General features: G+C 26.2%; 1 protein-coding gene across 4 annotated transcripts in view; it reads left to right on the top strand.

The window, feature by feature from the left end:
• The window catches only part of LOC126897368 (RANBP2-like and GRIP domain-containing protein 5/6), a 29320-nt gene extending 13280 nt beyond the window's left edge, over positions 1-16040 (top strand). The window contains exons 13-23 of one of the 4 annotated variants that reach the window (XM_050670904.1): positions 4548-4698; positions 4758-4962; positions 5033-5178; positions 5260-8080; positions 10650-10804; positions 10861-10914; positions 11005-11136; positions 11212-11518; positions 11596-11769; positions 11837-11964; positions 15486-16039. In XM_050670904.1, coding sequence (XP_050526861.1) covers positions 4548-4698; positions 4758-4962; positions 5033-5178; positions 5260-8080; positions 10650-10804; positions 10861-10914; positions 11005-11136; positions 11212-11518; positions 11596-11769; positions 11837-11964; positions 15486-15713 — 4501 coding nt within the window. In that variant the 3' untranslated portion in view covers positions 15714-16039. Of the gene's footprint in view, positions 1-4547; positions 4699-4757; positions 4963-5032; positions 5179-5259; positions 8081-10649; positions 10805-10860; positions 10928-11004; positions 11519-11595; positions 11770-11836; positions 11965-15485 lie in introns of those variants that run through there. The other 3 variants (XM_050670902.1, XM_050670905.1, XM_050670906.1) reach the window with 3 other exon arrangements.
• Positions 16041-16394: the final 354 nt, after the last annotated feature.

Raw genomic sequence — 16394 nt, forward strand, 5'->3', positions numbered from 1 at the left:
TTACAAACTCATTGGGTGGAGTATTTAAGTTTCCATAANGGAATATAAATTTTAGTACTCATATTAAATGTAATGTAACTCGAAAAATATTTGTTTAAATGAAAAAATATAAGAAAATTTTAGCTTCGATGCGAAGCTGAGAAGGTATTAATTTTACTATGATGTGTTTTTTTTTTTGTCTTTTGTCACTTTTTCTCAGCTCTCACTGNTTTTTTTTTTTATGTCTGTTGCCACTTTTTCTCAGCTCTCACTGGACCGATTTCTTTCAAAAATACGTCAAAAGATCACAAATCGTATCTAGTTGAAGACATTACCCTTAAAAATTGAAAAATTTTTACTCGTTCCCCGCAAATGGGGGAAATATCTAAAAAAATTACAAATTTAAAAATCGGTAAATTCGGNTAAAAAAATTACGAATTTAAAAATCGGTAAATTCGTTTTTTTCACTTTTTTTTCTTAAAACTTCCATAACTTTTTCAAAAATCAACATCATTTTTTTTTATACTAAAACCTTAGATATTTCCCTTTCATTTAATATCATTTTTTTGAAAATCTAACTAAGTGTTAGCAGGTTAAGTACCTGCTCATTGGGTGGGATTTAAAATAGCAACTTTTTTTACAAAAACTAACTTTTTCAACTTAATTTTTGAAAATGTTCTGGAAATACTGCGTCCTTTAAACATATATCAAATTAAAGCTTATTTTATGTACTATAAAATGAAAAAAAAAATTTGTCCAGACGACCTATCTTCTATGAGCAAATGGCTACCGTATTCAAAAATATGCTATTTTTCTATTAAAATTCTAGGTTTTGTATTTTATTTTATTTAAAAATATCTTATTAGGAAAATATATTGACTTTCATGAATATTATATAATATTCATAACACGCAAGTACCTTTCAATCTACCCATATTTGAAGCCATAGTATCACAGCAATAAGCCTGTACATTTTCTGTAATACACCAATCAATAAGTATATGAAAAATAGCATCAGCCTGATCAACCCCTGTTCCTGTATCAATTGCTGGAACTCCTAGTAATTGACTCTCACCATCACATAAAGCAATAATGGGAAATCGATCAAACTTTTTTGTCCTGTTAATGAAGGTAAAAGTTAACCATCCCAATGAATGACAACGGAATCTTTAATAGTTACCAAATAATTATTACGGATTTTTTCAGCGCGTTCTTTACGAAAACATATGCGTGAGTTTCGAATTGAAAATCTATTTATAATTAATTTTTCAATGTCTTCACGTAATGCCTCTGCTGTTGAAATTAATATATGAACTGCATATCTATCACTAATTTTGCATTTATCAAGTGCAGCTGCAAATTTTGGCGTAATAAAATCAATACTTCCTCTAGTTGGTTGTTTAACGTACATTTTAGACAGTCCAGGCTTGTTAAAATCATCTTCAGCAACGTCAGACTCTGATGATGAGCATATATCAACTTGTGCATCTAAAATATATACTTAATTATTAAATAATAATTCTAAAACAACATTAAACTTACTCAATGACTGTATCTCGTTATAACTTCTTTTACGACTTTTTTCGGACATCTTTAACCTTTCATTGGCTCTTTTTTCTTTTTGTGCAATATTCATATCAACTCCTAACATAATACCAGGACGTCCTTTTTGCATTAATAAAAAACCTCTATCTTCTTGTAATGACATTAAATTAAGGGCATTAACTTGAAGAATGTCAAACAAATCATTTAGTTTTTAACTAAATTCTTCATTTTTTTGCTTGAGTGTCAGATTTTCTGCATTGCAGTTTTTGTAAATATCTCCATTCATCATAATATTTTTGAAGTTTTTTTATGCAACACTGTTCAGCACTGATAGGTATACACGCTTTTTGCCAAAAAATACTTACCTCTTTTATTGTCAGTTTAAGCTTTCAAGTATGCTCAGGTTAACATGACGAATATTAAAAAAAAAAAAACGATAGTACTTGTCTTATTGATGGTAATTGGGTTTTGATAAAGACTTTATCGTCTTTTTAGTCATTCTTGTAATAAATTGTGACTTGATGGCTTGATAAAAGTTTATTCAAGATTATACATTGCTGTTATGATATTTTACGAAAATTACCATGAGTTGTAAAACTACAACTAACATTCACATTGTTTTGTGAGTTTTTAACAACAAAATTATATATATTGACTTTTTATATATAAATAATAAGTAAATCAAAAGATTGTTCAGAATATAATTTGTGCAAAATATTATTATAACACAACTTTTGTTCTTACAATTTTGTTGTGAATACATTATATCACGCACTGAACTAAAAAAAAACAATGAAAAATGTACGGTTATTCAAAATTTTTGAGTTTTCAAACTTTAGGCCTTTTGTGGCACGGGTTAATCTTTTCTGATTTACCTGAAACATTGTGTAACTCATTTTTATAAGTATTGGAACTAATTGAGATTGTATAATTTTTAAATTTTACTACATTAATTTTAAGAACCACCCTAATATATATATATATATAAAGATTCATCTAACATTTGAGGTTTAACATAACTAATACATATACCATAATTATGGTTTTCTAGTGATGTCTCAACTAGATAGCCATAAACATAAGTATGTGGCAGTATAGTATATTTATAACAGAAAAACTTAAATCACAGTAATCAACCCTACCACAACTTTTAAATTGTCAAAATTTAAAACAGTTTTCTCAGGATTAAATGCAGTAATCTTTTTATGTATAAACTCTTTTTCATTTTCCCCTTTCAATTTCCACCACCGGATCTTCAATTTTTCCCTTGTGTTTCTTCTATTTTTATTTATTCTCTTTCCAGTACACCACAACTCCATTACCATCAGTCTATGTTGTGTAGTTACACTCTCTTACAATCTTTTACTCGCTTTACGCTCTTTCTCTTCCACATAAAATAATCGATCTGTGATCTATTCCTCCCACTCTTATAAGTTATATAATGTTCTTACCTCTTTCTAAAATAAGTATTAACCACAGCAAGATTATACAATACTGCGAAATCCAGGATTACTTCTCCAGCCTCATTCTTCCCACTTCAACCATACCCTCTATGTACTCTTTCATATTCTCCCCTCTCATTACCAACATGTCTATTCATATGTCTACCTATCATCACACACTCATTACCAGGTATTTCTTGCATCACTCATCCATCTCTCTCCAAAACATTTTTTGTTTCTTTCATCCTACTTGTGGTGTATAGGCACTTATTACATTATCACTTTTTCTTCGAAAATTAATTTTATGACTAATTTTGTCACTTTTCTTAGCTACCTCTACTACTTAACTTTTAATCTTCTCATTCATTATTATCCCTACACCATTATTTGTACTAGACTTGCCTGAGTATATTATTTTATAACCCTCTTATTATCTTGCTACCCTCCTTTCCTCTTAGTTTCTTGCATACAACAAATGTTAACTTTTCTCCTCTTCAATACTTCTACTAATTCTCTACTTCTACCAGTTAATGTTTCAATATTCCACTTACCTTTTCATACTTTGTATCTATCTATCTCCCTTAAACACGAGTGTAGCCTAGAGTTAAGTGGTGATATCCCTACACCGTTGACACTATAAGCGTTGGGTAGACCTGTACTCATGACTGGAGAAACAGCTACCGCATAAGTTGTCCGGCTGGTATTAAACACTTTATTCCTTAGGCCTTCTCCGTTTTTAATTACTTTATTCTCTTTCAATTGTTGTCCCTGCATATATCTGAGATGGGACAATTCGCCTAAGTTTTGTTCAAGACACCTCATACTATTTGACAAAAAATTTTCCGTCTGCTATCGACCTGACACAACCTTATTAGTTGCCTCTTACGACTGGCAGAGTGGCCGTGGAAGTATTGTTATCCCCTCTCCACAGGGAAAAATTATTTTGCTAAACCAATTCCCAAAATAATAAGCTACTTAAAATTCAGTTTTTATGTAAAAAAGTTTTTTTTTTTTTTTATTAGTCTATTGTGTTTGTTTTTGTATTCTAAAAAAAAGTTTGATGTTCAAAAATTTGAAAAACTTAATTTAAGAATTATTTTGTTTTAGAAAATATTTATATACTATGAGCATACCATGGGCTCCCTGACACTTAATAACTTATTGTAGAGCAGACACTTTTCTATTTGGTGCTCAGCGTTTTAAGGTACAAATAGTGAAACAATTTTAGATGTTCTTCATGTAATATTTCTCCATTTCAAAAATTTGACATTTTTCAAAATTTCAATGGGTGCCATTAACATTTTTAGAAATTGTAATTAGTTATTGCATTATTCTATTTATGTTTATAAGTAGTATTCAGGTTTGCCATAAGTTTCGAAGACAAAAAATATCAGGACAATTTAAAATGGTTAGGAGAATCATATAAATATCAAGGTTTTGATGATTTTCCAGGGAATTTTAAAATTTTGATTATTTCTGTTTCACTGTATTTTTAATGTACATAATAACAGAAAACTTTAAACAAATATATTTTTTACTAAAACAATTGTATTTTTCTAATTTTAATGTTTTATTAAACAGGAAAGTTTTAACTTTGAAAGAAGTATCAGATATGTTAGAAGAAGGCAAATTTTATTTAGCGTGTCACATGATGAAAAATAATAAAAATGAAGAAGCTGTTGAACTATTTAAAACATTAAAATCCCCTTATGCATCATTCCATCAAGCCTTGGTAGGAAATTTTATACTAAGGTTTCAATATATCATTATATATTTATTTTAAAAATTTAGATTTATAAAAAAAAGTTGAAATCAGATATTGGAGTATCTAATTCTAATTCTTACAAATTTAGTACTATTACTCTATTGGCTAAAATTAAAGAGCTTTTAAATCTTACTAAAGAACGACTAAAAGATAATCCTCATCATCCGTTGAATTACCAAGTGAAAGAAGAAATTTTAGAATTGAAGTTTGAAACTGACGTATATGACATAGGTTGTTGTCTTTAGATTTTATTTTGTTTTAATATTTAAGAATAATTTATGAATTTTATTTTGTTAAACAGAAAAAGATTCAATGTTAGATTCTGGAGAAGAGTTCTTAAATGATATAAATATATTAAATAAAAGATGTCACATCAATTTTTCTTATCAAAATAATACCAGCACTCCTAATAGCACATCGCAAAAATTTATGGATAATTCAAAAATTGTAAATATTTTTAATCACTTAATAATAATAATATTATTAACATATGAATGAACATTTACTCAATTAAATTTTATAATTTAGAGTCAGAGATTTCTAGTTGAAGATTCTATTTTAAAAGTATTAAATGAACTTACAGCATTTACACAATCACAGAATATTCAAAATCAAACAGTTTGTCAACAATACAACAATTTAATGGAGAAAACAAATTCCATTTCTGATAAAGTTGATAGATCATTTGAACAATTAACTAAGTCTATAGATTCCATTTCTAATAAAATTAATGATTTATCTATACATTTTTCTAAGTATTCTATTATAGAAAAATTCATTGAAAAATTTAATGAATTTGAAGTTAATTTATTTGATAAAATAAACATTTTAAATAAAACTATTCATGTTCATCATATAGATGATTTGTGTATACATTCAATTATAGAGGGATTAAAGCAAAACACTTTAAATGCAAATTCTCTTGTATCACCTTGTGTTAATACACTTATTAAAAATGATGTGGTGTTGAACCAATCAAATGAAAAACTTTCAAATCCTATCATAATGTCTTCTGATAGTGGTACAATTAGGTCATCTAGTTTTCAATATTTGCCGAGTAAATCTGAAGAAAATTTGGATAGTGAATCAACTTTAGATTCTAATCTGAAGAATTTAAATATGTTTAAATTTTCATTGGAACCTTCCTTAAATAAATCAGAACTTTTATATAATATAAAATATAAAGAAAATAATCCAATTACAGAATTTAAGCCAGCCATACAATTACCTGACAAAACAAAAGAATGTACTGGTGAAGAAAATGATACTATTTTATTTCAATGCAGAGCAAAATTATATAAATATACTGATAAAAAATGGAAAGAAAAAGGTATAGGAATATTAAAAATTTCGAGAAATAATAATAGTAATAAAGTTAGATTGGTTATGAGAAGAGATCAAGTTCTGAAAGTTTGTGCTAACCATTATTTATATCAAGATATGAAATTGAAAGTTAAAAATGACAAAGCAGTATTGTGGATAGCCAATGATTTTTCAGATTCTGTTCAAACACAGCTTGAATATTTATGTGCTAGATTCAAAACAGTTGATGATTGTAAAGAATTTATTAAGACTTTTAATGACAGTAAACAATTATTAGACTTAAATACTTCATCAATTAAAAGCTCTGATTTGTGCGAAAAAAACAATTCAATAGAACTTGTATCAGATGAACATACATTTAGTTTTCCACCTGCTTCTACTATAATATATAAACCTGAGATTAAAGTAAACATAGATAAATGGATGAATGGACATTTTTCAAATTTTAAATTCTTTAAACCATCATTGAATAATTCAGGTGCATCAATATTTAATTTGCCAGTAACTGAATTGTCTGATGACTTAAAAATTGATTTTTCCAAAAAATCATGTGTTTCATTACCCAAAGTTAAAAGTTTTGAAATAGAAAATTTAAATAAAAAATCTAGTGAACCTAATTCAACTAAGATACATCACTTAGCACTTTTAGGTAGTCCATTAGGTAAGACACTTGTACAGGAGTCTGTGTTAGAAAAATCTCAACATTCTTATGAAGAAAGTGAAGTAATAGTAACTGAAAAGACAAACATTCCTATTGATTCTTTGAATGAAGAAATAACTGACGAAAATACTTTAAATAAAAAAAAAAAAACCTATAAATTTAATTTAAATTTCACACCTAACTCTGATAAGATTATTGAAATTTCTGATTTCAGATCGTGTAACACAAATTTGCTAACTTCTGATTGTAATTCATCTGATTTCAGTAATTCCTCGGGAGATATTAGTCAAGTTCTTGATAACAGCAAAAATTCTTCAAATATTTTGTTAAAATCATCTACTTTGGTTGATGATAATGTTCTCACAATTGACAAAGAAAAAGAAGATTTACTCCCAACTGTTAAATTCATACCAGTAATATCATTGCCAAAAAAAATTGATGTTGTCACTGGTGAAGAAAGACTTGATGTATTTTTTGATGATCGGGCAAAATTGTTACGATTTGATCCTTCTTCAAAAGAATGGAAAGAAAGAGGTGTTGGCCAAATAAAAATTTTGTATAATTCGGAGCATGATTATTATCAAATATTAATGAGGAGAGAAAATATATTTAAAATATGTTGCAATCAAAGATTGACCGCAGATTTAAATCTTAAACCTATTAAGTCTTGTGACAAAGCAATGTCATGGATAGGTCAAGACTTTTCTGATGGTGAAAGCAAAAAAGAGTTATTTGCCATTAAATTTAAAACAATAAATCAATTAAACAAATTCAAAAAAATATTTGATGAAGTTAAAAAAGAAAAAAGTAAAAATTCTATGTTTATATCATATAATAATGAAACAAAGTCAGATAAATCTACTGAAATTAATAACAAATTAAATACTCAAAATTGTATTCAAGAGCTACCTAAATTGAATAATTTAAACCAATTTAAATTAAAACCCGGTTCATGGATTTGTGAAGAATGCTATTTATATCACGAGACAAGTATTATATCTTGTCCGGCATGTAAAACAAAAAAAAGTGGTTCTACTTTAAACTCAAAATCTGATTGTAATCCATCTAATAGTTTTTCTTATGAACTATCAATTTTTACATCGCCATCAAAGCTAAGTGTTTCCCAAAAAAATTCAGAAAATATTGGTCTACCATTTCAAACCAAGTTTGAACAAATGAATAAAACTACTGTTGACTTAATTAAACAACCAAAACAAATTGAAGAAGAAATAAAGGGGAAATCACAGATCAAATGTAGTTCTGATAAAAACAAAAAGAACAGTCATGATGAATCAGATGATGTTAAGCATAATGCACAAGAATTTAAGGCGGAATCTGATAAATTTCAGTTAACACCTTCTAATGGTAATAAACTTAATTTGACATTGATATCATAATATAATACCTAATTTATATTATATTTTGGAAGAAATTAAATTATCCATGATGAAATCTGATAATAATAAAAAGGTAAATATTTTTTTACATAAAATTAGAAGTTGAAATAGACAAGGAAGTGTTTTAGAGATAGATAGATGAGGTGATGCAAGAATACCTATAATGAGGATGTGGTGATGTGTGAGTACATAAAAGAGTGCGGTGAGGTATGATATTGCTTTGGTTAATACTTATTTTAGAAAGAGGGAAGAACATTATATAACTTATAAAAGTAGAAGTAATAGATCACAGATTAATTATTTTATATAGAAGAGAGGGAGCGTAAGGTGAGTAAAAGATTTTAAAGTTATCCCAGGTGAGAGTGTAACTTCATAACATAGATTGATGATAATGGAATTATGATATAATAGGAAGAGAGTATACAAAAACAGAAAGAACATAGAAAGAGAATTAGGGATCTAGTAGTGGAAATTGAAAGAGGAGAAAAAAAAGGACAGTGTGGAATGTAGCGGGAGACATAGAAGATGTGTGGAATAGATTTGCTAGTTATATAAAGAATATTGCAAAGGAGATTGTTGATGAGAGTAGGAATAGAATGCCAGAAAACCTGGTGGTGAGATAAGGACGTTCAAGAATGATAAAGAGTAAGAAAAAGTTTTTCAATATATAGCAAAATAGTAAAAAGCGAGAAGATTCGAGTATAAGCTTTTGTGCAAAGAAGCCAAGTGTGCAGTAAGTAAGGCAAAGTTTAAAGTTATGATGAGTTGTATAATAGGCTAGGATCATAGGAAGGTAAAAATCGCCCCTGTGGATAGATAAATTGTCAGATTTTCAAAAAAATGTATACCAAATAAAAGGGCAGTAATACTTAAGGTTACTATTTAAAAAAAATTATTTTGGTATATTAATTTTTGAAAACTTAAAATAAAAATTTTTAAATTTATCGATTTTAAAAATCGTAATTTTTTGGGGGATTTGCTCCATTTACAGGGAATGTGGGAATTTTTTCAATTTTTAAGGGTAATGTCTTCGACTATATATGATTTGTGATCTTTAGACGTATCATTGATAAAATGGCGACAGACAAAAAAAAATGAAATAGTAAAATTTATACCTTTTCACCTTTGCATTGAAGCGGAAAAACAGTCAGAAAGAATTGTTAGGCATTTTTTTTATCATATCTAATTAAAAATAGGTGTTTAAAAAAAATTAAATTTTAGTTTTCAAGATTCAAATGTAAAAAAAAATTATTTAACTACATATTATTGTAGAGTTTTTTAAATCAAACATTTTTTCCTTTTCAAAAGTTTCCGAGAAATAAATGTTATGCTTAATTAAAAACCTAACCCAACCCCGCCTTGAGGGCATCCCTGTTTAACACTCTTGATTACATTGATTTCATTGAGCTGTCTTAAAATGGAGCATTCCTTAAGCATGGTTTCTATTAATAAATGTAGTAATAAGTAGTTCTATTCCATGCTGTTTTGCAAATTCACACATAGCATCAATGGGAGTATTGTCAAAAGCCCCTTCGATGTCCAGGAATATACCTACTGCAGAGATGAGGGACGATTAGCTCTGACACTTCTTGCAGAAGTGCAGGGAAAATTTGACACAGCCTGCAGCTTTGAAACTGCCAACGGCTTTTATTGCCTATCTTATTCCACTATAAATGAAGTGAGTAATGGATGAAATTACTAGAGAAATACAAGAAGAGGTGCCGTGGTGCATGTTGTTCGCTGACAATATAGTGTTAATAGAAGAAAATATGAAGGAAATTAATCGAATGTAAGAGGTGTGAAGATTAACTCTTGAAGAAAATGGTTTAGAAATAAGTAGGAGTAATACAGAGTATATAGAATACAATTTTGAGCAGGGATGAGAATGCTTAGATGGATAAATGGAGTGACTAGATAAGATAGGATAAGGAATATATAACAGGGAGTATGGGTGTAGCATTAATTGTAGATAAGATAAGAGAAAATAGATGGTTTGTTCATGTTATGAGAAGAGAGAAATTGGAAGCTGTAAGAACAGTTATAGAAATTGATGTTGAAGGAAGAAAAGGTAAAGGAAAACCAAAAAAAAAAGGTTCAGGGATGTAATTGAATGCAATATGAGAACGGCTGATGATATAGGAGATCATATCAAATGGAAGTTTAGGTTAAGGGTGGCCGACTCTAAGTAGTTGGGATTAAGGCGAGGAAAAATAGAAGATTAAAAAATAATTTTATGATCCTTTTACTTGAATTTGTTATTATGACTAAATATTTAAAAAATTTAACTCGAAAAACCACTAAAATAATAAAAAGAATGACATGTACAATGTTGTAACAATGTTATCATCATCAGAGCTAAACTTATATTGTATAGTATATGTTTGGTCATTTCTTGAGTTAAATTTTTTATTTTAGTTAAATATATTTAATATTTTTAGTATTAAATTAATATTATAATTATATTTTTAATTCTAAATAATATTAGCCTCAAGTGATTAATTCTTATTATGTGATTAAATAAATGCATATTTTTAAAGAAAATGATGATATCCAGTTCATTGAAGTTATAGATTTAAAAGGTATTATACCTTATGAAGATCAAATTGTAGCTGAAAACATGAAACTTCCATTGTCTTTTTTTTTATATAAATTAAAACCTGATTGCAAAGGATGTATTGGTTGTTATAAAGATGTAAATATATATCTTTTGATTTTAGATTTTTATTTTAATTATGATTTTTGTTATAGAATGATGAAGATTTGGTTATTAACAAAATAATGTCCAAAGTTAATTATGACAAGGTAAAATTTATAGGTGAATTTGGATTTAATATTTTAAATCTAACTTGTTTCATTAAACAGAAATTAAAAATTAATGAATTTCTAATTTAGGATAAAGAAAATACTAATGTCAATGAAGAAACTTTAATAGATATCACTGACATAAACAAAACATCAACTGATGATTTGTCACAGATTTTTCCTTTGGAATCTTCATTATTTGACAATGAATGTCTTGCGGAGGTATCTTTTCCATCTAATAGTTTGTTTTTAGGAAAAACTTCATCTAATAAACCTGTTTTTGAATCAAAAACAAAGATTATGAGTACGAAAACAGATTTGTCAAAATGTGACGATGTAAATATATCTAAAACTGATAAAAAAGAATCAACTAATGTATTGTTTGAATATCCTACATCTATTATTCAAAGTAATTTACCTCCAATATTAAAAAGTGCAAGTTTTTTTTTTTGTAAGACTGACAATATAACATCTGAAAATGTATTGTCATTTGGTCCAAAAATTGATAACTCGATAACATTTCAACAAATATTAAATGACTTCAAACCTATATTTGGACAAAATTTATTGGAAGAGAAAAAATCAGACAAATGTTTATCCAAAAGTACAGTTTTATAAATTTTTTTGTTTTTCATTCTATCCAATTTTGTATTCAAATTAAAAAATTTAATATATTATTAGTTAATTTTTATAACGGTAAATCAAATTTCAAAAATGTTTCTACTTATGATGAAAACGGTGATGGAATAAAAGATAATGGTGAGAAAAAACAGCAAGATTTAATAGATAACAATAATTTTTACTTTAAACCAAAGATTCATGTAACTTTTACTTCAGATAAAAGCAAAGCATTATGTATGTCAAGTATTTTAAGTACTATAATATTTTAAGCATAGTAACTATATAATATTTTTTTAAATAGTATTTTGTGGATGGTCCCAACTTTTTCAAAAAGAGAATGTTGAATATAAAGAGAAAGGCACTGGTCATATTAAAATTCTCCATCATCAAGATCATAAAATTTATCGCCTTCTTTTTGAAAGAGAAAAAGTAAAAATTTAAAAATTATTTATATTTTCTTAATTTTATTTTAGGGATTCCAGATTAATAGTAAATTTTTAGATTTTAAATTCAACTCAAAACAAGATATTAATTTTTAAATTAACTTTGAGATAAATATTTAAAAATACTAAATTTAATATTACAAATTTAAAAAAATGTTGGGGGTTGTTAGATCTTCTTTTTTATTATGATTATAACTCAGATGAACAAGTAGAAATGAGTTTTTTTTTTTATTTTAAAGTATCACATTTTTTACAAACAATATATTATAGTAAACTTGATGTGTTTATATAAATTATTATCAACATATTTTAAACAAGAAGAAATAGGTATACATTAATCTTTTTGGGTACTTAAAATACTCTTATTAACCGGTTGATGATCTATACAATTTTTTGAATTAACTGAGGTATCATTTTCAAATTTAGAAAAAGGTAAGGAACCAGGGTAGTGTTTATTGGCATTCTATTTTTGAAGAATTCTTCAATATTGTGCACCCCTACAACTAAACATTACATTAACTCAAAGAGTAATAATACAAAACTGGTTATAAACAACAAAATTTTATTAAGGCGATACTTAATTTAATATTAAAAATATAATAATAGGTTTTCATTTAACTTTTGAAAGTTATCTCTAAAAAGTCTGTCCTTAGAAATTATTTTTTTTACAATTAACTTGATATTTACTATAATTTATAAAAATAAATTAAAATTTTAATTTGTATATTTATATGGAAAAATCATAATTTAACGAAAGTGGGGGCGTCGTTAGGTTGGGTTTAATAAATAACACTGTATATCTCCTCAAATGAGTTCCAATAATTTATGTTAAAAGTGAGTTTGATATTTAGATGATATGCTTATTAAAAACGTTTTTATATTTATAATTTAAAATGAAATGATTAAAATCAATTTTATAAATTATGTAAAATAATTTTAAAATTAAGATAAAAAAAACCCCGCACAGGGGGGTCGCGGCACAGTGGTGACGTGGCATAGATGGATCAAGTATAATGATATCTGACAGTGATTAAAATCACTATCAAAAAAAAACGCTTCGATGCAAATCTTTAGATAGTGTTTAATTTTAAAAAATTGGTGGATTATTCCAAAAGCTTCATAAACTGCTAGTTCCTTATTAATATCCTGATTAAGACAAAGTATGTAGAATAAAAAAGAGATTATTAGAAAATAGTATTTCCCATAAAAAAATTATATTGATCAATACACTTTTCAATAAGTTATAGCATTATAATGTTAAAAATGTAAAAAATAAAATTGAGAATTTTCACACAATAATAGCATTTGGTAGCCATTTTCACCTTGAAGATAAAATAAAGTCCGAAATTTTTTTTTTCCATGATAAAGTATATTACATTAGCTTTAATTTAAGATATATATAAAAGTGTCAGACTTTCCGGAACACTTTCAAAATTTAAGTTGAAAAAGTCAATTTTTTGTGAAAAAGTTGTCATTTTGAATCCCCCCCTGTAGGCAGGTAAAAAGTCAGATTTATAAAAAAAATATACCAAATGATAGGTAAAGACATCATGCATCTACAAAAAAAAGAATTATATTGATCCATACATCTTTCGAGAAGTTATAGCATTATAAAGTTAAAAATATAAAAAAGAATTTTTTTACAAAAATCGTATTTTTTTTATTAAGTTTAATGTCTGTTTTCACCATGAAGATAAAATAAAGTCCGAAATTTTTTTTTTGCATAATAAAGTAAATTACATTAGCTTTAATTTAAGATATATATAAAAGTGTCAGACTTTCCGGAACACTTTCAAAATATAAGTTGAAAAAGTAAATTTTTTGTGAATAAGTTGTCATTTTGATTCCCCCCTGTAGGTAGGTAAAGGGTCAGATTTATAAAAAAAATATACCAAATGATAGGTAAAGACATCGTGCATCTATAAAAAAAAAAATTATATTGAATCGGTCATTTTTAAAAAAGTTATGACAATTTTAAGTAAAAAAAGTTGAAAAAATTTCGAAAATTAGCGTTTTTTAATTTTGTAATTTTTTTGGAGGTTTCCCATATTTACGGGGTACGAGGGATTTTTTTTCAATTTTTGAGGGTAATGTCTTCGACTAGATACGATTTGTGATCTTTTGACTTATCATTGAAAGAAATCGGTTCGGTGAGAGCTGAGAAAAAGTGGTAATAGACACAAAAAAAAAATAAATAAATAAACACATCTTAGTGAAACCAATACCTTCTCAGCTTCACATCGAAGCTAAAAGTTCAATTCAGTGGGGATCCTTCTAAATGGAGTTGAGAAATTTGATTAGTCTATTATTGATTAATTTAAATAACTGTTGTAAAACGCTTCAATGTGTATTATACATAACAAAATAAAAATTGTCGTATTTATTAAGTTTGTTTTTGTTTTAAAAAAACAAATTACTAATAGAGAACATAAAATTGGAATAATAAAATTGTAAAGCTCTTATTAAAAAATTGTTTTGAAAATCGGACATTATTAAGTAATGTTTCCAGCATTGGCTGATTTTTCAATGTTTTATTATATAATAAGATTTAGAATGCTAATCTATTACTATTCAAAAACTACAAAATTTGCCATTTTTACCAAACATTTTATGATAACAATTTGATTAAGCCTAAAAACTCCTAGAAATCGATATTTCTGATAGTTATTCTTTTTTCATCTTAATATATACTAGTATTAGCTTTAATCTGATGTATAATTAAAGAAATCAATTTTTTTGTAATATTTAAAGAAAAAAATGAAAAGAAAAAAAATTGATATGATGATTATGTTCTTCTTCAGTAATTTGGTAAATGATAGGATAAAAAATATAACTATGTTGAAAGTAAGATACTTGTTTTAAATATAACATAATTTTTGTTTTGATTCATTCATATTTAAATGCAGTTTAGTTAAAAAAGAAAAAAATTATTATAATTACCAAAAACGATTATCATAGAAGGCAAGTTTTCAGAATATCTTTCTTTTTTGTATAGTACACAAACAAAACCTTAATTGAGTTTTATTACTGTGCATAACACTTATTATATAATAAAACAAGAAAAAAACGTTTTTCTGGGAAAATTACTTAGTGTACTCTGATTTTCAAAAAAAAATGTGTTTCGATATATATAAATTGCAATACGGTTTTAAGTATATAAATAAGTTTGTACATACATTATTAGGACAGTACTGTTTAGTATGTTGTAATAGTATGTATGTAATGTCAAATTACAGTAAACCCCAACTAGGCAAAGCTTAATTTAACATATAAGTACTAGTTGTTAAACACTCAGTATGCTAAATCCAAATATCTTGTATTAAATATCAATTAATAAAATATATACAGTTTTTTCAAGTTAAAAAATTATTTAATACACCTATAATTTTTTACACTTATTATTGAAGATTTTTATATTGAATCTTCTTTAGATAATAATTTTATTGTATTTTATATACTCAATAAAATTTCATTCATGAAATATCAATGTATCTTTTATATCGACAGGTATCTGAAGCTGTTTGTAACCATTTGATAACATCAGACATGATGTTGATTCCTGTGATGATACCTAATAAAGTATTTTGCTGGAGTTGTATAAATACTTCTGATAATAATAATAAAGTAGCACAAAAAGAAATATTGGCAGTAAGTTTTGAAAGTGATGACTGGGCCAATAAATTTAAAGATATTTTTGATGACTGTGTTTCAAAATTAAGTAATAATATACAATGATTTTCTTGTTTCATTATACATAATAAAATAATTTAGTTAATAGTTATTTTAAAAAATTAGATTTTATCTTCTAAAGTAAAATGAATTTTTAGAACGAGTTGTTACATAAATTATATTAAATTGGTGAAAAGTCATCACTGCAATTTAAAATTTGTATATTTTTTTCAATTATCTTTTGAAAAATTTGTTAATGATCATTATATTTTCTTGAAACACATTTTTATTTAAATCTTACAGAGAAATTTTTTATCTAAATCTTTTCTATTATGTATGTTTTATATCTATTATTTGTTAATTACATTGACTATTATAAAAAATGTATAATAAAATTTATTTGAACGCACTGATAAAGTTTTTGTATTGTTAAATATTATCTTTTCATTTTGATGGATAGTGTCGTATTTAGTGGTAAGGACATGTGCTTGTCTGGGGAACAAGTACACGTTTGTTTAATTTGGGGATTGGAAATGCTATGCACAACCAAATTAGTATTCTGTATTATATATTTTATATAATATTCTATATTATAATTGCAATTAATACATCAACATTAAGAGTAATCTCTGTGAATCTTTGAATTTAACATTTTTAATTTAAGTTATACAGAATGGTTATTTTAACGTTAGTTACTTGATTTCTTTTAAAATAACAATTATGTTAAGAATATTCTCTTTGGTATTA

Source organism: Daktulosphaira vitifoliae, unplaced genomic scaffold (genome assembly GCF_025091365.1).
Source record: "Daktulosphaira vitifoliae isolate Bord-2020 unplaced genomic scaffold, ASM2509136v1 Scaffold_2, whole genome shotgun sequence".
NCBI classification, from domain to species: Eukaryota; Metazoa; Arthropoda; class Insecta; order Hemiptera; family Phylloxeridae; genus Daktulosphaira; species Daktulosphaira vitifoliae.